Source organism: Hypanus sabinus, assembly GCF_030144855.1.
Source record: "Hypanus sabinus isolate sHypSab1 chromosome X2 unlocalized genomic scaffold, sHypSab1.hap1 SUPER_X2_unloc_23, whole genome shotgun sequence".
Taxonomy (NCBI): Eukaryota; Metazoa; Chordata; class Chondrichthyes; order Myliobatiformes; family Dasyatidae; genus Hypanus; species Hypanus sabinus.
In genome coordinates this window covers 207,306-231,849 of record NW_026778994.1, presented here as the reverse complement: position 1 = coordinate 231,849, position 24,544 = coordinate 207,306, and the positions used below count along the sequence as shown (strand labels likewise).

The following is a 24,544-nucleotide window of genomic DNA, read 5'->3' as shown; positions in this document are numbered from 1 at the left end:
AGGGAGCTAAGGCTTTACTCTCTGGAGAGAAGGAGTGTGAGAGGAGAAATGATAGAGGTATAGTTGATATTAAGGGGAATAGATAGAGTGGACAGCCAGCGCCACTTCCCCAGGGCACCACTGCTCAATACAAGAGGACATGGCTTTAAGGTAAGGCGAGGGAAGTTCAAGGGGGATATTAGAGGAAGATTTTATACTCAGAGAGTGGTTGGTGCGTGGAATGCACTGCTCGAGTCAGTGGTGGAGGCAGATACACGAGTGAAGTTTAAGAGTCTACTAGACAGGTATATGGAGGAATTTAAGTTTAGGGAGGCAGGGTTTGAGGGTCGGCACAACATTGTGGGCCGAAGGGCCTGTACTGTGCTGTATTGTTCTGTGTTCTCTCTATTTCTCGCTGGAATCTCTCTTTTAGTTTAATTGTTTATTGAAGGCACGACGCAGTACAGAAAACGTAATGCATTACATTTTCCTCCATTTTGCTTTGATACCTTACCCCGAAACAACACCACAACGTCATCAGTGGGGCCTTCTGGGAGTTGTAGTCATTATCCTCGCTCGCTCCCTGTCAAAGCATGTTTCGTCAGCCACCACAGACGTCACCGAAACAGACCCACCGGGGCGCGAAGGGGAATCACACCCGTCCTTGTGGGCGCCGAGGCCGGCGACACCGACAGAAGCGACTCGCTGATCTCCGCCATGGCGATGGAGCGGAAGAGGAGGGGCTAGTCATGGGCCGATTTCCTCCAGCCTATCGTAGCTCAGAACTAACACTGACCCCTGCTGTCATTGGCTGTAGTGCCTGTCACCCAAGTGGGAACTCGGAGGGTGATTAGTTAATGTGAACGTCAGTCAGCCTTCCTGTCTTTATGAGTTTGGATTTGGATTTATAACGGGACAGGAAGCAAATTGGGAGAAATGTGAGTTTTTATGTGATGGTGCATCAGTCTCCGAGTTACATTATTAACAATAAAAGGGCCAAGGCCGTGGTGAGGAAGGAGGTGATTTACTGGAGGTTATATGGAGATAATATTGGAAGGGATATCAAACTTGGAATTGTTTGGGATATGATTTAGAAAATGGGGGGATTTGTGGGGATCATAATATTCCTGTGTTGATTATTGAGGGCAAAATGATTGGTACTGAAACAGGGAAGGTTGTGTTACTGGCTGGGTCATTTGATGAGATTCATAATCAGGATAATTTAAGTGAAGAAGTTAAACAATGTAGGGATATGTTTTTTCAGTGAATACCCTGATGTGTTGGAAGTCTGCTGCAGCAATGATAGTATCACTGATGGAGAGATTTCTTTGTATGAATTTAAGAAGTCTATTAATAATGCAGGTCAGGTGTCTCCAGGAAAGAGTGATATTTGAAATTGTAATTGTATATAATTTGCATTTGTAAAATATTAAATATTTGAATTGTGTATCCACTTTCCTCATGGAAAATGGAAATAGTAGTGCCTGAAAACCTGGTAGATCCCCATTTGATCCTTCTAGTTAAGGGCCTATATCGTGAAAGTCTCATTTATGTAAACTTATGGAATGTATGGTAATCAAGCGCTTGAGTTATATTTTGGAAAGAGTGGTGATAAAGTGTTTTATTAGAGTGGATTTTGGAAGTGTGAAATGACATTAGATTCAGTTTTAGGTTTGGAAGATGATATTCGGAAAGCACAATTAAATAAAGATGTTGTAATAGCAGTATTGAGACTGAAAAGGGAAATGATATGGAAGAAAGGACTTTTGATTAAATTAGGAGTAAGGGGGTCATTGTATTTTTTTCTGAGTTTTTTTTTGTATGGACTGTCCAAGTAACGGTCGGCATGTTTGTGACTATGAGATAGAGAATGGAATCCCACAAGGCAGTATTTGTAGCCCTTCATTATTTAATATTATGATTAATGATATTTTCTGTGAGATGGGAAAATGGGATTCCCTGGGTAAATCACAATATACAGATGACTTAGCTTTATGGATTTGAGGTATTAACTGCAATTTACAATTAATAGATCAAACAGTGGGCAGATTGATGAGGATTGTAAGCTTTCAGTCGTTAAAACACATTACGTGGTTTACAAACAGCATTAATAGACTTGCACTTGATTTTAACTTATGGGATTAATGTCTCGAGGAAGTGTCAGTGGTAAGATTTCTCAGTATGTGGATGAATAATAAGCTGATGGGGAAGCACCTGTCAGTAAAATAATTGATAAATATAAAGGAGCTTTAAATCTCCTCAGACATCTATGTGGGTATTCTTGGGTGCAACATGAAAATCTTTGTTGACCAATTATATTTGTTTAATTTGATCTGTTCATGATTATGTCTGTGTGGCTTGTGGATCACCTTCATCTTCAAATTAAAAGTGTTTGTATGTGATACAATTACAGACTTTTAATTGTGTTCTGGTGCGGTAATGTTGTCTCCTGCTTTGGCTTTACTGATTGCAATGGGACAATTGCCCTCAAAGTAACAGAGGTTCAAGTTGATGTCAACATACTGGATTAATTTGCGGGTCAAGGAAATGATCATCCTGTTAAAGTTGTGCTAGAGGACGGTTGGGAACATCACTAGAAGAGTGTTTTTTGTTTTGGGTGGCTGGGTTCTTACCATGCTGCGAATATGGGTGTATTTGATGACACAGTATGTCCCACTGTAGCGTTCTCTGTAACCCCACATTGTTTTTTCCATTGACTTCAGGTGATTTTACTTTTTACACGATCGGATTCGGTTCTGCCTGAGAGTCTGTTGGTCATCAGTATATTAATGAAAGTTATTATCATACAGTAACCATTTTTACAGATGAATCAAAAGATAATTTAATTGGGGATGTTGGTGTGGCTGTTTTTGTGTGCCTGAATAGCAGGTAATGATAAAGAAATGACTTATAGCCATTTATCAGCATAGAAAGCAGAATTCTTTGCCAACAGTTTAGGCTTACAGTGGATGGAGGAAATTGGTCCTTATAATTTACTCAGAATACATTTCAGTTTTGATGAGTCTTAAACAGGTCATTCTGGCAGTAGGTCAGATTGACTGTTGGAAACTTGACAAACGGTATTTCATATATAAAGTTTGATTTATATGTCTGCACATTATGGGGCCTGCATATCACACTGTTGAGGGAAATGATGATGTTGACTGTTTAGCACCAAAAGCTGTTAAATGTTAAGCTGTGGATATAGACCTTCCACTTAGCAAATTAGAAGCTAAAGGGTTGGTAGTGTTAAGAATTAGGGGCTTATGGCAAGACGTAGGATAATGGACGTAAAGACAGACACCTTTCCAGAATACATAAACCTGTTGGGTTTATAGAAGAAGGGCTTAAAACAAGGGAAGGAATGATATTTACATGACAGAAATATCCACACTATGCTTAATTATGCCTTGTAACTAATTGGAAAACTTCATTCTGTGTCGTGTACATTTTGTCATTATGAAACCGTCGAAACACATACTATTTCAATGTGAAGCGTACAAGGCTGAAGAAAAATCAAATGCAGTCTTCAGTACAATCTTTGCGAGGGTAGATAGTTTTCAAATAAAAGCTATTAAATTATGGGACTGACTTTAAATCAATTCACAGTTTGAGCTGGAAAAGGCACGTAATAATTGTGTTAAACGTAAGGAAATAACATAAAGGGTAGCAAAGGTGAGTGGGCTGTTGGATTACTGAGATGCTCTTTTTATTTATTTATTAAATTTTTAGAAAATTACAAAGAATAAATGTAATGAAAAATTAGTAAGAAAAAGAAAAATAATATTAGTCCTCCTCCCCATCCCCACCTTAACCCTTATCTAAAGAAAGAAATAAAGAAGAAAAAGATTGCCTCGATATTGGAGGATACCCACATGCTCCATGGAGTTCAAAATAATTTTAATATTTATTCTTACTTTCCCCAATTACATTATAATTTTTATCTTCAAAGGACCTATATATTTAATCCTATCTTTTGTAGGTATGGGAGCCAAATTTTGAAAAATATATCATATTCATTTCTTAGATTATATGTAATTTTTTCAAGTGGAATACAACTATATATTTCATTATTCCAATAATCCATAGTTAAATATAACTCAGATTTCCAAGTAATTGCGATAACTTTTTTAGCTACTGCCAATCAATATTTATAATTTTTTTCTGATACATATTCAATTTAATTTTCGGTATTGTCCCTTCAATATCTCCTAATAAAAATAATATTGGACTATTTGGGAGTTGAACTCCAGTACTTTGTTCCAATAAAAGTCAGATATATCGAAAATGGTTGAATTTTAAAACAAGACCAAGTAGAATGTAAAAAAGTACCAATTTCTTGATTACATCGAAAGCATTGGTCAGACATATTTGAATTTAATCTATTTATTTTCTGTGGTGTTATATATAATTGATGTAAAAATTATATTGTATTAATCTAATTTGAACATTTATTGTATTTATCATACTATCAGAACATAATCTTGACCAACTTTTTCCAACAATTTTAACATTCAAATCAGTTTCCCATTTTTGTCTTGATTTATGAATTCCAGATTCAGTCTGTTTTTGAATCAAATTGTACATACAAGATGTAATTTTTTAAATTTTTCCTTTTTGAATTAATATTTCTATTTCACTAAGTTTTGGCATCAACATTGTTTGACCCAGCTTTTCTCGTAATTGTCCTTTAATTGAAAATAAGAGAAAAGAGTGTTGTTTGATATTTTATATTTATTTTTTCATTGCTCAAACGACATCAATACAATTACATATATATTTAATCCCCTTTTGGAACCAATTATGTAAAAGTTTATTATCCATTGTAAAAGGAATAAGCCTATTTTGAATTAAAGTTTATTTTTGCTAATAAAGATTTCTTTATCTTATCGTCCATATTTACCTTATTCCATAAATCATTCAAGTGTCTTAATATAGGAGATTCTTTTTTTTTCCCGTATCAATTTGGATTCCCATTTATATGTAAAATCTTCTGGTATGTTTTCTCCTATCTTATCTAATTTTATTCTAATCCATGCCGGGTTTTTTTTTCATCAAAAAAAGATGCAATAAATCTAAGTTGAATTGCTTTATCATAATTGTTAAAATTTGGAAGTTGTAACCCTCCTAAATCAAATTTACATCTCAATTTTTCCAATGATATTCTTGACATCTTTCCTTTCCAAAGAAATTTCCTTACATATTTATTTAGTTCTTGAAAAAACTTCTGCGGTAATTGTATTGGTAAAGTTTGGAATATATATTGCAATCTATGGAATATATTCATTTTTACAGCATTAATTCTACCTATTAATGTTATTGGTAACATCATCCATTTATCAAGATCCTCTTTTATTTTTTTTTAATCATGGCAAATAATTTTGTTTATATAAATTTTTTACATCATTGTCAACTCTGATACCTAAATATTTTATCCCATTTATTGACCATCGAAATTGAGTTACTAATCGACATTGATTATAATTTCCTTTTGTAAGGGGTAAAATTTCACTTTTATTCCAATTTAATTTATACCCTGATACTTTCCCGTATTCTTCCAATTTAAAAGATAATCTTTGCAAAGATTGTAATAGGTTTGTAAAATAAATCAAAACATCATCAGCAAATAAATTAATTTTATATTCTTCTTGATTAACTCTAAAACCGCCAATATCTGAATCTGTTCTAATTAATTCAGCTAATGGTTCTTTTGCCAATACAAATAAAGCAGGTGATAACGGGCAGCCTTGTCCAGTTGACCTCGTTAAGCAAAATGGTGTTGAAATCTGAGCATTTGTAACTACTTCAGCTTGAGGATTAGTATTTAAGGTTTTAATCCATTGTATAAAAGATTTTCCTCGCTCATATTTTTCCAATACCTTAAACAAAAAAATCCCATTCCAATCTATCAAATGCTTTTTCTGCATCCAAAGCAAATGCCACACTCATTTCCTCTCTTTTTTGTGCCAGATGAATTATACTAAGTAACCAGGTTAGATTATCCATTGATTGTAATAAAATCTGTTTGATCCATATGCATTAATTTTGGTAAATATTTAGATATTCTATTAGATAAAATTTTTGCTATTATCTTATAATCTGTATTCAACAAAGAAATAGGCCTATATGATGTTGGTTTTAGAGGATCTCTTTTTTTGGCAATACAGTTATGATCGCTGTTAAAAAAGATTGTGGGAGTTTATGCATTCTTTCCACTTGGTATATTAATTCCATAGAGGGAGGAATTAATATATCTTTAATTTTTTTTATAAAATTCAGGAGGAAAACCATCTTCTTCTGGGGATTTGTTACTCTCAAGTGATCCTACAGCTTCTTCAACCTCTTTTAATGTAAAGGGCATATCTAATCCTTTCTGTTCTTCCAAATTAAATTTCGGAAGGGTTATTTGTGATAAAAATTTATCCATCTCAGTAATCTTATTTTGTGATTCTGATTGATATAGTTCAGTATATAAAAAAAAAATAAAGTTTCATGAATTTCCAAAGGTTTATCAGCAACCTTATTTACACTTGTTCTAATTGCATTTATTGTTTTAAAAGCCTGTTCTGTTTTCAACTGCCAAGCAAGAATTTTATGTGATCTTTCACCTAATTCGTAATATTTCTGTTTAGTTCTCATAATTACTTTTTCTGTACGATATGTACGATATTATATTGTAGTTTTTTATTAACAAGTTGTCTTTGTTTTTGTTCTGTCATATATCTTTGAGATTCTTTTTCTAACTTTATATCTTTTCCCAATTTTCCTTCTTAATTTTAGATGTATAACTTATAATCTGACCCCTTAAATATGCTTTCATCGCTTCCTATAATACAATTTTACCCTCAACTGAATGTAAATTTGTATCCAAAAAAAATTGAATCTGTTTTTTCATAAAATCACAAAAATCTTGACGTTTTAATAAAATTGTATTAAATCTCCATCTAAGCTTTATGTCTATTTGAATAAAATGAATAATCTCTTTCTCTTGGATTAATTTTCCTCCATATATCAATCAGGTTTAAATCTTTCATTAATGATAAAGTTAGTTTTATTTCTTTTAATTTTGTAACAACTGTAGTTGACCTTTCCAAAACTGGATCTAAACAAAAATTAAAATCTCTGCCTATTAATATTTTATCATTTGCGTCAGCCAAGTTCAAAAAATCTTCTTGTATGAATTTTGCATCATTTTCATTTGGTGCATAAATGTTCATAAAATTCCATAATTCTGAAAAAATTTGACAATGTATAATCTCGTATCTCCCCACAGAATCAATTATTACATTTTGTATTTTAATTGGTAAAGATTTATTAACCGAAATTGCAACTCCTCTCGATTTTGAATTAAATGAAGTTGCTATAACATTTCCAACCCAATCTCTATTTAATTTCTTATGCCTGTGAACTTACTGAACACATCCTTGCCAGAAAAAAAAAACTTATCCCAATCCACTCTTCCTAGATCCTTTTTCATTTCCACAAAATTGGCCGTTCTCCAATTTTACCAGAACATTAAGCTGCCAGTTCTGCCCCTCACTATCTCATAGAACAGGCCCCACCTTCCCGGGAACAAAGCCCAATTGACCAGAAACATGAAACCCTCCCTCCTGCACCATCTCCTTAGCCACGTATTTAGCTGCACTCTCCGCACATTTATATTTACAGGGACTTTACTCCTGACGCCGGTCCCGGGACCCGACCCGTTTACAGACCCGGAGCGGAACCGGAGCAGATTCTCAGCCACTGGTTTCCATCCCCGGTCCGGAAGAGAGGATAAAGTTTCCCCGTGAATTTATTCCCAGTGAAGGTGTGGAGATGGGACTTGGTCTCCGCGTTGTAAAATGAAACTGTCCCGGACTCGTAACTGAGATAAACTCCCACCCTCCCGGGGATGGGACCGGCAGCGAGACGGGACTCGGGGGAGGGGGGACCGGACACGTCATAATCCCGATGTAACACGTCACAATCCCGATGTAACACGTCACCAAACCGCCCGATATACCAGAATCCGGTCTCCGGACTCAGACTGACCCGTCCCTTCCTCTTCACAGACTCTGCGGCGACTCCCAGACCCCAGTACTGAATCCCCGTCACCTCCACCTCCCAGTAATGTCTCCCCGATGTGAATCCCTCCGATCCCAGCACACAATCCCAGAATGTGAATCTCTTCCCGGTGTCAGGGAGATTCCTCCGGGTCCCGGTCCATCTCACACTCTTCCGATCCTCAGACACCTCGAGCTCCGGATGCGCCGTTTCCACATCCAGGGTGACAGAGACTGGGGGGAGAAGCAGAGAATTAGAGAGTCCCCGGGGATCGGGGGGAGACTCGGACAGCGCGGTCCCGGGGATCGGGGGGAGACTCGGACAGCGCGGCCCCGGGGATCGGGGGAGACTCGGACAGTGCGGCCCCGGGGATCGGGGGGAGACTCGGACAGCGCGGTCCCGGGGATCGGGGGGAGACTCGGACAGCGCGGCCCCGGGGATCGGGGGAGACTCGGACAGTGCGGCCCCGGGGATCGGGGGGAGACTCGGACAGCGGGGCCCCGGGGATCGGGGGGAGACTCGGACAGCGCGGCCCCGGGGATCGGGGGAGACTCGGACAGTGCGGCCCCGGGGATCGGGGGGAGACTCGGACAGCGGGGCCCCGGGGATCGGGGGGAGACTCGGACATCGCGACCCCGGGGATCGGGGGGAGACTCGGACAGCGCGGCCCCGGGGATCGGGGGGAGACTCGGACAGCGCGGCCCCGGGGATCGGGGGGAGACTCGGACAGCGGGGCCCTGGGGATCGGGGGGAGACTCGGACAGCGGGGCCCCGGGGATCGGGGGGAGACTCGGACAGCGCGGTCCTGGGGATCGGGGGGAGACTCGGACAGCGGGACCCCGGGGATCGGGGGGAGACTCGGACAGCGCGGTCCCGGGGATCGGGGGGAGACTCGGACAGCGCGGCCCCGGGGATCGGGGGGGAGACTCGGACAGCGGAGCCCCGGGGATCGGGGGGAGACTCGGACAGCGCGGCCCCGGGGATCGGGGGAGACTCGGACAGCGCGGCCCCGGGGATCGGGGGGAGACTCGGACAGCGGGACCCCGGGGATCGGGGGGAGACTCGGACAGCGCGGTCCCCGGGGATCGGGGGGAGACTCGGACAGCGGGGCCCCGGGGATCGGGGGGAGAGACTCGGACAGCGCGGCCCCGGGGATCGGGGGGAGAGACTCGGACAGCGGGGCCCCGGGGATCGGGGGGAGACTCGGACAGCGCGGTCCCGGGGATCGGGGGAGACTCGGACAGCGGGACCCCGGGGATCGGGGGGAGACTCGGACAGCGGGACCCCGGGGATCGGGGGGAGACTCGGACAGCGCGGTCCCCGGGGATCGGGGGGAGACTCGGACAGCGGGGCCCCGGGGATCGGGGGGAGAGACTCGGACAGCGCGGCCCCGGGGATCGGGGGGAGAGACTCGGACAGCGGGGCCCCGGGGATCGGGGGGAGACTCGGACAGCGCGGCCCCGGGGATCGGGGGGAGACTCGGACAGCGCGGCCCCGGGGATCGGGGGGAGACTCGGACAGCGCGGCCCCGGGGATCGGGGGGAGACTCGGACAGCGCGGCCCCGTGATGGGGGGGAGACTCGGACAGCGCGGCCCTGGGGATCGGGGGGAGACTCGGACAGCGCGGCCCCGGGGATCGGGGGGAGACTCGGACAGCGCGGCCCCGGGAATCGGGGGGAGACTCGGACAGCGCGGCCCCGGGGATCGGGGGGAGACTCGGACAGCGCGGCCCCGGGGATCGGGGGGAGACTCGGGCAGCGCGGCCCCGGGGATCGGGGGGAGACTCGGACAGCGCGGCCCCGGGGATCGGGGGAGACTCGGACAGCGCGGCCCCGGGGATCGGGGGGAGACTCGGGCAGCGCGGCCCCGGGGATCGGGGGGAGACTCGGGCAGCGCGGACCCGGGGATCGGGGGGAGACTCGGACAGCGCGGCCCCGGGGATCGGGGGGAGACTCGGACAGCGCGGCCCCGGGGATCGGGGGAGACTCTGTCCTAAATGGACATCCCTATAGTCGGAGGCTGTGCTCACCGTTCTCGACCCACCCACATCCTCCCAACATCAACTCTCTCCAGACAGGTGTCAGAGAGATCTGGCGAGACCCTTCATCAGGACCTGTGCAGCTTGGATTACCAGCATCTGTAGATTTTCTTGTGTTTGATTTTTAAAGCAGGAGTTATTTTATCATGAGCTGATCCATTTTCCCATTCTCCCATTTAGTCCCACTCTCCCACCCTCTCACCATGACCTTTGATGCCCAGTCTACTCACATACCTATCAATCTCTGTCTTAAATACACACAATGACTTGGCTTCCACTGCCGCAAGAAATACACAGATTCACCACCCTCTGGCTAAAAAAATTTCTTTGCATCTCCATTCTGAATGGGCGCCCTTCAATCCTTAAGTCATGCTCTCGTACTAGACTCCCCCACCATGGGAAACAACTTTGCCATATCCACTCTGTCCATGCCTTTTAACATCCGAAATGCTTCTGTGAGGTTCCCCCTCATTCTAAACTCCACGGAGTACAGTCCAAGAGCGGTCAAACATTCCTCACATGTTAACACTCTTATTCCAGGAATCATTCTCGTGAATCTTCTCTGAACCCTCTCCAATGTCAGAACATCCTTTCGTAAATAAGGAGCCCAAAACTGCACACAGTATTCCAAGTGAGGTCTTACCAGTTCCTTATAGTGCCTCAACATCACATCCCTGCTCTTATTTTCTATTCCTCTAGAAATGAATGCCAATATTGCATTCACCTTCTTCACCACCGACTCAACCTGGAGGTTAACCTTAAGGGTATCCTGCACGAGCACTTCCAAGTACAATTGCATCTCAGAATTTTGAATTCTCTCTCCATTTCAATAATAGTCAGCCCGTTTATTTCTTCTACCAACGTGCATGACCATACACTTTTAAACATTGTATTTCATTTGCCACTTCTTTGACCATTCTCCCAATCTATCCAAGTCTCTCTGCAGACTCTCTGTTTCCTCAGCACTACCGTCCCCTCCACCTATCTTTGTATCATCAGCAAACTTAGCCACAAAGCCATCTATTTCATAATCCAAATTGATGATATACAATGTAAAAAGAAGTGGCCCCAACTTGGAGCCATGTGGAACACCACTGGTAACTGGCAGACAACCAGAATGGGATCCTTTATTCCCACTCTCTGTTTCCTGCCAATCAGCCAACGCTCTATTCACATAAGTAAATTTCCCATAATTCCATGGGCTCTTATCTTGTTTAGCAACTTCATGTGTGGCACCTTGTCAAAAGCCTTCTGAAAATCCAAATACACAACATCCACTGCATCTCCCTTGTCTAGCCTACTTGTAATCTCCTCAAAAGATTTCAATGGGTTTGTCAGGCAGGATTTTCCTTTAAGGCAACCATGCTGAGTTTGGCCTATCTTGTCATATGCGTCCAGGTACTCCGTAACCTCATTCTTGACAATTGACTCCAGAAACTTTACAACCATTTCTCAATCTAACAGGTCTATAATTTACTTTTTGCTTCCTTGCCCCTTTCTTAAATACCAGAGTGGCATTTACAATCTTCCACTCCTCCGGAACCATGCCAGAATCTATTGACTTTTGAAAGATCATTGCTAATGCCTCCGCGATCTCCACAGCTACTTCCTTCAAAACACAAGTGTGCATTCCGTCTGGTCCTGGAGATTTATCTACCCTGAGACTATTCAGCTTCCTGAGTACTTTCTCTGTCGTAATTGTGACTGCGCACACTTCTCTTCCCTGACACCCTTGAGTGTCCGGTATACTGCTGATATCTTCCTCAGTGAGGACTGATGCAAATACTCGTTCAGTTCCTCAGCCATCTCCTTATCTCCCATTACAATTTCTCCAGCATCATTTTCTATCTGTCTAATATCCACTCTCAACCGTTTTTTATTCTTTATATACTTGACAAAGCTTTTAGTATCTTCTTTGATATAATTTGCAAGCTTCCTTTCATAGTTCATCTTTTCCCTCTTAATGGCCTTCTTAGTTTCCTTTTGTAAGCTTTTAAAATCTTCCCAATCCTCTGTCTTCCCACTAATTTTTGCTTCTTTGAATGCCCTCTCCTTTGCTTTTACTTTGGCTTTGACTTCTCTTGTCAGCCACTTTGGCTTTGACTTCTCTTTTTCCATTTGAAAAATTCTTCTTTTTTGGAATATATCTGTCTTGCACATTCCTCACTCCTCACATAAACTCCAGCCACTGCTGCTAGGCCGTCCTTCCCTCTAATGTCCCTTTCAAGTCAAATTTGGCCAGTTCCTCTCTCGTGCCACTGTAATTTCCTTTACTCTACTGCAATACCGACACATCGGATTTCGGCTTCTCTTTCTCAAATTTCACAGTGAACTCAATCATGTTACGATCACTGCCTCCTAACGGTTCCTTCACCTCAATCTCTCTAATCACCTCTGGGTCATTACACAATATCCAATCCAGTATCTCTGATCCCCTAGTGGGCTCAACAACAAGCTGTTCTGAAAAGCCATCTCGTAGACATTCTACAAATTCTCTCTCTTGAGATCCAGTGTCGACCTGATTTTCCCAATTCACTCGCATGTTAAAATCCCCACAATTATCATAACACTGCCCTTCTGGCAAGCCTTTTCTATTTTCTGTTGTAATTTGTAATCCACATCACTGCAGCTGTTAGGAGGCCTGTAGATAACTGCCATCAGGGTCCTTTTACCCCGGCGATTTCTTAGCTCAACCCAGAAAGATTCTGCACTTCCGATCCTATGTCACCTCTTTCTAATGATTTAATATCATTTCATACCAATAAAGCCACGCCACCCCCTCTGCCTACCTGCCTATCCTTCCGATACACCGTGTATCCTTGGACGTTTAGCTCTCACAGCCATGCATCCTTTAGCCACGTCTCAGTGATGGCCACAAAATTATACCTGCCAATCTGTAGCTGTACGACAAGATCATCCACCTTATGCCTTATGCTGTGTGTATTTAAGTATAACACCTTAAGTCCAGTATTTGGTCAGTTTTGCTTTGATTGCACTGCAACTCATCCCAGTGGCTGCAAATTTGCCCCATCACCTGCCTGTCCTTCCTGACATCTTTACTGCTCACTATCTTAGATTTATAGATTCCCTCTCCTCCGCTCTATCATTCCGGTTTACCATCCCCCTGCCAAATTAGTTTAAACCCTCCCTAACAGCTCTATTAAACATTCCCGCGATGATATTGATCCCCTTCGGGTTCAGGGGTAACCCGTCCTTTTTGAATAAGTAGTACTTCCCCCAGAAGAGATCCCAATGATCCAAGAATCTGAAGCCCTGCCCCCTGCACCAGTCTCTCAGCCACGCATTCATCAGCCTGATCCTACTATTCTTGCCCTCGCTAGCACGTGGCACAGGTAGCAATCCTGAGGTTACTACCCTGGAGGTCCTGCTTCTCAGCTTCATTCCTAACTCCCGGAAATCTCTCTTCAGGACCTCCTCCCTTTTCCTCTCTATGTCATTGGTACCAACACGTACCAAGACAGCTGGCTGCTCACCCTCTCCCTTCAGAATATTCTGGACCCGATCCGAGACATCCCGTACCCTGGCACCTGGGAGGCAGCACACCATGTGGGTATCTCTGCCAGGCGCACAGAATCTCCTGTCTGTTCCACTGACTATGGAATCCCCTATGACTACCGCATTCCTCTTCTCCCTCCTTCCCTCCTGCACAACAGCACCAGGCTCAGTGCCAGAGACCCGGTCACCGTAGCCGTCCCCTGTCAGGTCATCCCCCTCAACAGCGTCCAAAACGATATACTTGTTGCTGAGGGGGGCAGCCACAGGGGTGCTCTCCACTATCTGGGCATTTCCCTTCCCTCTCCTGACAGTCACCCAGTTTTCTGACCCCTGTAGCCTAGGGATAACTACCGCCCTGTAGCTCCTGTCTATCACCTCTTCATTTTCTCTAATAAGCAGTAGGTCATCAAGCTGCAGCTCCAGATCCCTAACACGGTCTCCGAGGAGCTGAATCTCGGTTCACCTGGTGCAGATGTGGCTATCAGGGAGGCTGGAGGTCTCCCAGGATTCCCACATCTGACACCCTGAACAAAGCACAGACCCTGCAGACATGCTACCTAATTCTACAGGAATGACACAAAGAAAGATGGGTCTACTCACCCACTTACTTCACCAAGCACACGGACTTTTTAAACGGTTAACTAATGTGCCCTGCTGTTCCCCCGTCCGTCCAGGCCGATTTGCCAAGGGGAGAAAAAGAGTCGGTTCCTCGCTCTCAGCTCTTCCCGTTACCGCCTAAGCCCGTTGAGCCAAAGCCCTACACTCTGCTGCCACCCACTCCGCTGCCCGCTGTATAGGGTGGTCATCTTTTTAAACTCTCCGCGCTGTCCTGTGCAGTCTCGCCGTTCTTGTACACAAAGTTTTTTTTTTACACTGTCTTCCTTCAGAATTTAGCTCCCACGCCGCCCTTCTTGTCCCAATCTAAAAAAACACCTTCAGTCCTGTATTCATCAGCCTATTCCACACTGTCCACATGAACTTAAGCAAGGCCTTTGATGTCGATGACAGACCACACTTGGAGTATTGTCTGCTTTTCCGGTTCCCGAATATGGGGAGGATGTCATTACACTGGACAGGAGGCTTCAGGAGGATGTTACCAGGACTGGGGGCTTGGGTTAAAATCAGAGAGTGGGTAAGCTTGGGCTATTCAGCTGTAGTGTAGGATGTTCAGGTATGACCCCTTATGGAGGGAAATAATTCTAAGGAGCTTAAATAACGTTCTTTTTCCAAGAAATGGGAGTACAGAACCAGAGGCCTCAGATTGAAAGTGAGATGGGAAATCGGGTAACATTCTAAGAGAGGGAGGTTGGTGAACGGAATTTTCCCTCAGACGCTGTAGAAACAGGTAAAAAATAACATATTTTAAAATAAATACACAGATGGGAAATGGTTAGAGGGATGGGGGGTGTGGCAAATACACACAAATGGGCCATGCTCAAGAAGACATCTTAGTCTTGCAAATTGATGAAGTGGGCCGTGAGTTCAACATCCATCAAACCCTCCGAGATCATCCTCCTGAGGAATCTCACCCCTAAGTCTGTCTGTGAAGTGTTGATGTGACGTCACGTCAGAGGGCAGCTCAGTGACACAGAACAGACAGACTGGGTAAGGACGGCAGATTTCAATCCTAAATGGGAATTTGTGCCTATTTCTGTGGCCGTGTGTCACACTCTGTTAGTGTGTGTGTGTGTGTGTGTGTGTGTGTTGATTGTGGTAAATATCCGTGTGGAGTGTATACACATTGAAGGAGAGTGTGCACATTGAAGAATTTGTATGTTTCAGTGTGTCATCACATGTCTGGTGTGTGTTGACAATGAGTCACACGTGATTGAGTTGTTTAAATGAATAAATGACTGTCTCTGAAGAGACTGGTTTCCAGGTTACTGAGGGAAATAACAACGTACATTGCTGAGGCTCTGACTACAATCTGCCAGTCCTTCCTGTGTATGTGTGTGAGGGAGCTTTGCCAGGCCGGTTATGCTGTGTGTGCTTCTCCCGAGATGAAATCTTGACTCATGTCAATGCTTGTTGGTGTGTCCGAGCTGATTCTCACAATGCTTCAATGAAGTGGTCTGATCACCATAAAACATAGGAGCAGAATTAGGCCATTTTCCTATCGAGTCTGCTCCGCCATTCAATAATTGATGATCCTTTTTTTCCCTCCTCAGCCCCACTACCTGGTCTTCTCCCCGTAACCTTTGATGCTGTGTCCAATCTAGAACCTATCAAGCTCTGCCTTAAATACACCCAACAGGTTCCACAAATTCACTAGCTGCTGGCACAAATTTCTCCGCATGTTTTAAATAGATTCCCCCTCTGTCTTGAGGCTGTGCCCTCTTGTCCTAAACTCCACCACCATGGGAAACATCCCTTCCACATCTACTCTGTCTGAGACTTTCAACATTCGAAAGGTTTCTAGGAATTTCAACATTTGAAAGGTTTCAATGAGATTCCCCCTCATCTTTCTAAATTCCAGCGAGTACAGACACAGAGCTATCAAACGTTCCTCGTATGATAACCCTTTCATTCCTGGAATCATCCTTATGAAATGAACCTTCTGCAATGCCAGCACATCTTTTCTTAGACGAGGAGCCCAAAATTGTTCACAATACTCAAGGTGAGTCTTCACCAGTGCCTTATAAATCCTCAGCATCACATCCCTGCTCTTGAAATGAATGCTATTTAAACCGATTGAATTCAATGCTAACATTGGATTTGCCTTCCTCACCAGTGACTCTACCTTCAAGTTAACCTTTAGGGAGTTCTGCAGAATGACTGCTGAATCCAATTTCGGCTCAGATTTTTTGATTTTCTCCCCATTTGAAAAAAAAATCTGCACATTATTTCTACGACCAAAGTGCAGGACCATGTATTTTCCAACATTGTATATAATTTGCCAATTTCTTTCCCATTCTCCTCATCCAAGTCCTTGTCCAGCCTAACTGTTTCCTCAACACTACCGGCCCCTCCGCCAATCTTCGTATCATCTGCAAAGCCTGGAAACAAAGCCATTTACTCTAGGACAAGAGGGTATGACTTCATGATTGAAGGACGTCCTTTTAAAACTGAGATGCGGAGAAATTACTTTAGTCAGTGTGTGTGGAGAATCTGTGGAATTTGTTGCGACATGTGGCTGTGGAGGCCAAGGCATATTTAAGGCAGAGATGTACCGGTTCTCATTTAGCCAGGGCATCAAATGGTATGGGGTGAAAGCAGGGGAGTGGGGATGTCCGGAAGAATTGGGTCTTCCCATGACTGAATATTGGAGCAAACTCAATGGGCCGAATGGCCTATTTCTGCTCCTATATCTTATTGTCTATTCCATCAGCTAAATCTTGATATACAGCATAAAATGAAGGTGTCCTAACACCTGTGTCCCTGAGGAACACGAGTCACTGGCAGCCAACCAGGAAAGGTTCCGTTTACTCCCATTCGCTGTTTCCTACCAATCAGCCAATGTTCTAACCATGCCTGTAACTTTTCTGTAATACCATGGCCTCTTAACCTGGTTACCACCTTCATGCGTGGCACTTTGTCAAAGGCCTTCCGAGATTCCAAGTATACAACATCCACTGCATCCCCTTTATCGATCCTGCTTGTAATCTCCTCAAAGAATCCCAACAGGTTTGTCAGGCAGAATATTCCCTAACGAAGCCATGCTGACTTGTCCTATCTTGTCCAGTGTCACCAAGTATTCCATAGCCTCATACTTAACAACTGACTCCAATTTCTTCCCAACCACAGAGGTGAGGCAAACTGGTCAATAATTTCCTTTCTGCTGCCTTCCTCCTTACTTAAAGAGTCAAGTGACATTTGCCATTTTCCAGACCTCTGGCACCATGCCAGGGTCCAGTGATTTTGAAAGATCATTTGGAATGCCTCCATAATTTCTACTGCGACCTCTTTCAGAACACTGGGGTGCAGTTCATCTGGTCTGGGTGACTTATGTATCTTTGGGGCTTTCAGCTTTTTGAGCAGCTTGTCCCTTGTAACAGTAACTGCACTCACTTCTCTTCCCTCGCACTCTTCAACACCGGGCACAGTGCTGGTGTCTTCCACGGTGAATACTGGTGCAAAATATTTGGCTTATCTGCCATCTCTTTATCCTCTGTTATTATGCATCCAGCCTCATTTTCTAGCTGTCCTATATCCACTCTCATCTCTGTTTTATTTTTTTACAATACTTGAAAAATAATTTGATATTGTTTGCTATCTTGTTTTCCAAAGATAGGTGTGTAAAAAGGGCCTGAAGGATCATTGGATACCAGAGTCACCCCAACCACAAACTGTACCAGTTGCTACCATCCGGGATACGGTACCGCAGCATAAAAGCCGGGAGCAACAGGCTCCGGGACAGCTTCTTCAACCAGGCCAGTTCAATTCAAATCAATTTCTTGTTTATTTTTTCCCACCTTTTAGTTCCTCTCTGTAGATATTTAAAAGCTTCCCAATCCTCTCTCTTCCGAATAATTTTTGTTTAGTTGTATGCCCTCTCCTTTGCCTTTACATTAACTTGTCAGCCATGGTTGTACTATTTCGCCATTTGAGTATTTATTTATTTTTGGAGTACATCTATCCTCATTTTCCCAGAAACTGACACCATTTCTGCTCTGCTCTCATCCCTGGCAGCATCTCCTTCCAATTTGCTTTGGCCAACTCCTCTCTCAGACCACTGTAATTTCTTTTACTCCTCTGAAATACTACAAAGTCAGACTTTACTGTCTCCTTATCAGATTTCAAGTTGAACTCAGTCATGTTGTGAGCTCTGCCTCCTAAGGTTTCTTTTAACTACTCACCTCTGGTTCAATACATAACACCCAATCCAGTAGAGCTGTTCCCCGAGTAGGCTCAACGACAAACTGCTCTAGAAAGCCATCACATTGCATTCAACAAACTCACTCTCTTGAAATCCTTTACCAACCTGATTTCCCCAATTGACCTGCATGTTGAAATCTCCCATGATTATCATAACATTGTCCTTTTCATCAGCCTTTTCTATTTCCAGTTGTAATCTGTGGGCCTCAACCCACTGACTGTTGGGAGGCCTGTATATGACTGGTGTCAGTGTCATTTTTACTTTTGCAGTTCCTTACCTCAACCCACAAGGATTCAACATCTTCCAATCCTATGTCACATCTAGCTGCTGATTTGCCAGCAGAGCCACACCACCCCCTCACCCGACCTTCCTACACCACCAATACATTGTGTAACCTTGGACATTCAGATCCCAACTACAACCATGATTCTGTAATGGCCACAATATCACACCTGACAATCGGTAATAGTGCAACAAGATCATCCACCTTATTTCTCATACTCCATGCATTGAGATATAACATTTTGTGTACTGTTTCTGCTACCCTTTTAAAATCTGCATCTCTAATGCACTGATACTCACCCTGCTGGCTGACATTTTGTCCTCGCATCTGTCCGCCATATCTGACAGTCTGACTGCACGCTATCTTTGCATTTTACCATCAGTCCTATCCCTTCACTCCAGTTCCCGACCGCCCCCCCCCCAACAAATTAGTTCAGACCCTCCCCAACAGCTCTATGAAACCTCTCTGTGAGAATATTGTTCTCCCTCGGGTCGAGGTGCGACCTATCCCTTTTGAGCAGTTTGTTCCTCCACCAGAACAGATCCTGATGATCCAAGAACCTGAATCCCTGTCCCCAGCACCATCTTCTCAGCCATGTTTATCTGTCAAATTATCCTGTTTCTACCCTCACCAGCATGTGGCACAGGCAGCAATCTAGAATTTACAACAGTGGGGGTGCTGCTTCTGAGCTTTCTACCAAGCTCTCCAAATTCTATTTTCAGGACCTCTTTGCTTTTACTTCCAATGTCATTGTCATAAATTTACCAAGATATCTGGCTCTTTTCCCTCCCTCTCTAAAATGCTGCGGACACGATTCAAGGAATTAATGACCCTGGCACCCAGGAGGCAACATACCATTCAGGTGTCCCGTTCACATCAATAGATTCTCCTGTCTGTTCCCCTGACGATTCAGTCCCCGATCATGACCACTCCCCTCTTCTGCCTCTAACAACAGTGAGAGTTGCTGATCCGGAAGGGGGAAGACCTGTGTCAGTCAGAGTCTGCACTCACAGGGCACATGAAGGACTTGTGTATTTTCCTGACAATCCCTGTCACCACACTGATACTCATTTTTATTCCCTACAATATTATTGTCAGTATTAAATTCCCAGTTCCTCTGGTTAGATCCAAACTTATGTACTGGTGTGTTAGTGCATTCGCCTGGGATTGGAACACAGTGGTTCATCTGCCAGTCCCGTGTATTGGTTGTATTGTGACCCTGTGCTGGTGTGTCCAGGGGTCTGATATCTCCAGCTGACCATGTGACAGTGATGCCTCCCAGTCAGTGGGGTTGATGTGGAATAAACTTCAGTTCCCCTGCAGCCCAGTATTACAGACAATCTTTGCCTCGTATTGGAACTACATCGATCTTCATAAACAAGGAGAAATGAATCTTTGTAAGTTTTACCTCGATTAATAGCATCAAGCGTTTCTCTCAGCACTGTGTCCAACAAATAGAGGTGATCGAATTTTTCAACCGGTAGGGTCTCATCTGTCACTGACAATTCCTGGACATCGTCATTAATCCTGTAAATATTAAACTGCTGGTTATAAATTGCTATTCTGAACTATTTTACAAATCCATTCATGGTTTCATTAAAGAGCATGTCCTACCTTCTGTTCCGACGAGCTTCCTCCTGAAATAAATAAAACACAAATCTGATTAGACTTGGACTTACTGTCCACATCCTGAATTTCATCCAAATCATTACAAGGTGTTGAAAATTCCCACTTCCACAGTCACTCAGACACACGGACAATACAGAACCACGGGGTAAATGACAGGGAAAGTTTATGAATGTCATACCATTACTGAGAGGAAGAAACTTACAGGGAGGACAGGACAGGCTGTGCATTATCATCTGGATATGACGTCAGTGTGATAGGATGGAGGAATTTAAGATCAGTGATGTATGTGATTGTGTGCAGGTGGAGAAAGTGCCTCTATTTATGGGGAGATTCGTGGGGAGATGTAATTCCAGATGGATTTTAACAAATTCCACAAGAAATTTAGTGAGGAGGATGTGAAACTCGCTGTCACAGGAGTGGATGAAATGGAACAGCAGAGACTGACTGTAATGGGGAGGCTGGATAAACACGTGAGGGACCAGGGAGTTCGGGGCACTGTTGCTGGCTGCGGTGAGTAGGTGGCAGGGGGCTTGTGAAGCAGGGAAACTGATAGAAGATGGACCGAATGGCCTGTTTATGATAGAGAATGGGATATCATCCCATGCAAAATATATCAAAAAATAAAGAGACAGTGAAAGTTTCCATAATCTGATGGAAACCGGATATGGAGGATAAGTCTAATGTGTGGGTCAAATTCTTTGTTCTCACTGATTGACAGAGAGACCCTCACACCAACTGCAACAGACACACTCACAGCCTGTGACTGGAACCGGGTGTTAATGGGAGTTTCAGAGGATATTTAATGCGGTAATTAAGGAAACAGTCAGCAGCTCTGTGTTATGATCGGAGTAAATAATTTCAGAGAGATTTGCATTCTGTCCTGGGATGTACAGAAGTTGTGGAAGCCAAGTTTTAGAACAATAGACAATAGGTGCAGGAGTAGGCCATTCGGCCCTTCTAGCCAGCACAGCCATTCACTGTGATCATGGCTGATCATACACAATCAGTGCCCCATTCCTGCCCTCTCCGCATATCCCTTGACCCGCCTATCTATAAGAGCTCTATCTAACTCTCTCTTGAATGCATCCAGAGACTTGGCCTCCACTGCCTTCTGGGGCAGAGCATTTCACATATCCACCACTCTCTGGGTGAAAAAGTTTTTCCGCATCACTGTTCTAAATGGGCTACCCCTTATTATTAAACTGTGGTCTTTAGTTCTGGACTCACCCATCAGCGGGAACATGCTTCCTGCCTCCAGCGTGTCCAATCCCTTAATAATCTTATTATTATGGGACAACAACAACCCTGAATAGTTGCATCAATTGTCTGGTGAGAATCAGTTTACTGCCATTTGTAAATGCTGTGTGTAGGAGCAACACGTCTGTTTTCTGTCTGCATTGTATTCTGTGTTACGTGTTTATTATGGTAACTCGTCACGTGAGTGGGGATGTGGTAAAAGCGAAGGGAAAAAGTTGCGTATCTGTACTTTGTTCTGGGCAGTTTTGAGCTGGGGACGGGCGGATGTCATTCTGTACTTGACCGCTGTGTTGCAGCTTACTTTACAATGAATTACCCTGAAGCTTCATTGCTTCAAGATTGTATTTTGCTACTGAAGGACTGAAAGCGTATCTTGGACATTTTGAAATGTCATTATTGGAGTGATGGGAGGGCGCGTAATGCAGGTATAACAACTTGTGTGAGGTCACCAGCAGCGGCAATTGATTTGTTAGAATTGGCCGCTGTGCTGTGTTTATATCAAATATACCACTGTTCATTTAGTGCCCTTTGACAGAAACAAATTGAAACAAATTGAAACAAATTCCTCACCTTGAGAAATATCACACTGTCTTTCTGATCCATCTGTTCCTTTAACTTAGTGATTTCCTCCTGAATACTCCTTATATTCTCCTGAATCTCCCGAAGATTTTTCTCCATTTGGTTGAGAATCCTCTTCTCTTCTTCCCTGAGATCCCTAAGTAAGCTCTGCTCTTTCTCAGTGATAATCTGGCGCAGTTCAGCAAACTGGGTTGTGATGTGGGACTGAAGGCTGTGTGACTGTTCCTGTCGAATGAAAGGTGAAGATTAATATACTGCATTGCTGTGCTCTGTTTCCTTTTGTCGTTCAGTTCGGTCTACTAGAGTCCATGCTACTTCTGAGAGCATTCCCGTCAACACCATTCCCTCACGTTTTCCTGAAACCTATTCTCACTTATTGACCCATAAACTCCCATCTGATTCACACACACGCTCCCCTCCTTTGCAGAGTTAACGGTAATTAGCCATTCATCCGGCATGTCGGAGACTCTCGTGGTCACAGGGGGAGCATGAAAACTCCACACAGACAGCAGCAGAGGTCAGGATCGAACCCAGGTCACTGGAGCTGCGATACTCGGCTATTCTGCATTAAAGGGAGCAAAACTCGACAGTAAAATCAGAAATTCCGCTCAGGAAGCCTCACCCGAACTCCGGATATCTTCTCTTTCTGTTGCTGCTCCTTTTCCTGGAAGTCTGATTCCTTTTTTGTGAGAGAGTCTAAGGAAGATTTTAGCTGATCCTGGTAGTCAGCGAGTGAAGGAAATAAAGACAAAGATGCATCAAAAGAAACAGGTGATCAAACCCGATTATCACACAAAATGCCGGAGGAACTCACTGAGTCAGGCAGCATCTATTCAGGGGAAATAAATAGTCGTTGTTCTGGGATGAGACCCTTCTTTGGGACTGGGAAGGAATGGGACAGAAGCCAGAATAAAAAGATTGGGGATGAGAACCAGCTGACAGGTGACGGGTGAGACAACGTGAGGGGGAACGTGGGGGAGGCTGATGAAGTGAGAAGCTGAGAGGGGACAGGTGGAAGAGGTAAAGGGCTGGAGAAGAAGGAATCTAATTCGAGAGGACAATCGAGAATGGAAGAAACGGGAGGAACTGGGCTGTTTGCGGCCCTGAATGGTGACGAGGGAGGAGGTTAGGAGTCAGGTGTAGCACTTGTCCCGCTTGCAGGTGTCGGTGCCAGGAGGGAGATCAGTGGGGAGGAGCGAGTGGATCAGGGCGATACAGTACGTGGACCGCGATCCGTATGGAGAGCGGAGAGTTCCGGGGTGAGGAGGTGAGCTGTGGGACGGAGAGATGCTAGAATCCCGTTGGAGATGGCGGAAGTTGCAGAGAATCATGTGTTAGTTATAGAGGCTCGTGTGATGATATGTAGGACAAAGGAAATATTTTAAGTGTTGAACTAACGTTAGTTTTTACCATATAGTTTTTAACAGCTTCTTTAATCGGCCTGAAGTGGTGCTCTCTGTGTTCCTCCGCCACTGCACAGACCAGACAGATCAGTATCTTGTCCGTTTCACAAAACAGCTTCAATTCTTCCTCATGTTCCTCGCAGTGACGTTTACTTTCCTTCCCTTTCGGATTCAGGTTTAGATTTCGAAATTTTTCAGCCAGATTTGCTAAGGCCCGACTGGCCCTGAGGGTGCGGTCAGCAAACTCCTCTCTACATTCCGGGCAGGAGTTTCTCTCCTCCCTTTCCCAACACCGTGTGATACAAGAGCGACAGAAGTTGTGTCCGCACTCCAGTGACACCGGATCGATGAAGAAATCCAGGCAGACGGGGCAAATTGCCTCCTCGCTCAAACTCTCGGTCTCTCCTTTCGAAGCCATGTTAACTCCCGGCACTTCCTGATTCAGAATGCTTTCACTTTCGGGGAGCTGCTGATCCCCTGCAGTACCGGGATTGTCCACTACGCGCGCTGCAGACTCGGGGAATCACACAACACACACACAATGCTGGTGGAACACAGCAGGCCAGGCAGCATCTGTAGGGAGAAGCACTGTCGACGTTTCGGGCCGAGACTCTTCGTCAGGACAGCTGGTGTGTTATACTGTGTCCGGTCTTCCCGGTGTGGCCTTTTATATATTGGTGAGACCCGACGCAGGCTGGGACACCGTTTCGCTGAACACCTGCGCTTGTCCGCCAGAGAAAGCAGGATCTCCCAGTGGCCACACATTTTAATTCCACTTCCCAGTCCCATTCTGATATGTCTATCCATGGACTCCTCTACTGTCAAGATGGAGCCACATTCAGGTTGGAGGAACAACACATGGGCAGCCTCCAACCTGATGGCATGAACATTGACTTCTCTCACTTCCGTTAATGCCCCTCCTCCCCTACTTACCCCATCACTGACATATTTTGTTGTTTGTCTTTTTTTCTTTCTCTCTCCCCATCACTGCCTGTTCT

The 24,544-nt window shown here is 44.3% G+C and overlaps 1 protein-coding gene across 1 annotated transcript in view; it reads right to left on the bottom strand.

The window, feature by feature from the left end:
* The window catches only part of LOC132385800 (E3 ubiquitin-protein ligase TRIM39-like), a 51,641-nt gene extending 27,573 nt beyond the window's left edge, over window positions 1-24,068 (bottom strand). Inside the window, exons 1-6 of the mRNA XM_059958022.1 lie at window positions 23,554-24,068; window positions 22,766-22,861; window positions 22,135-22,368; window positions 20,293-20,315; window positions 20,087-20,205; window positions 494-8,258 (exon numbers count right to left, since the gene is read on the bottom strand). Coding sequence (XP_059814005.1) covers window positions 7,687-8,258; window positions 20,087-20,205; window positions 20,293-20,315; window positions 22,135-22,368; window positions 22,766-22,861; window positions 23,554-23,964 — 1,455 coding nt within the window. The 5' untranslated portion in view covers window positions 23,965-24,068 and the 3' untranslated portion in view covers window positions 494-7,686. The remainder of the gene's footprint in view (window positions 1-493; window positions 8,259-20,086; window positions 20,206-20,292; window positions 20,316-22,134; window positions 22,369-22,765; window positions 22,862-23,553) is intronic.
* Between the last annotated feature and the right edge of the window lie 476 nt (window positions 24,069-24,544).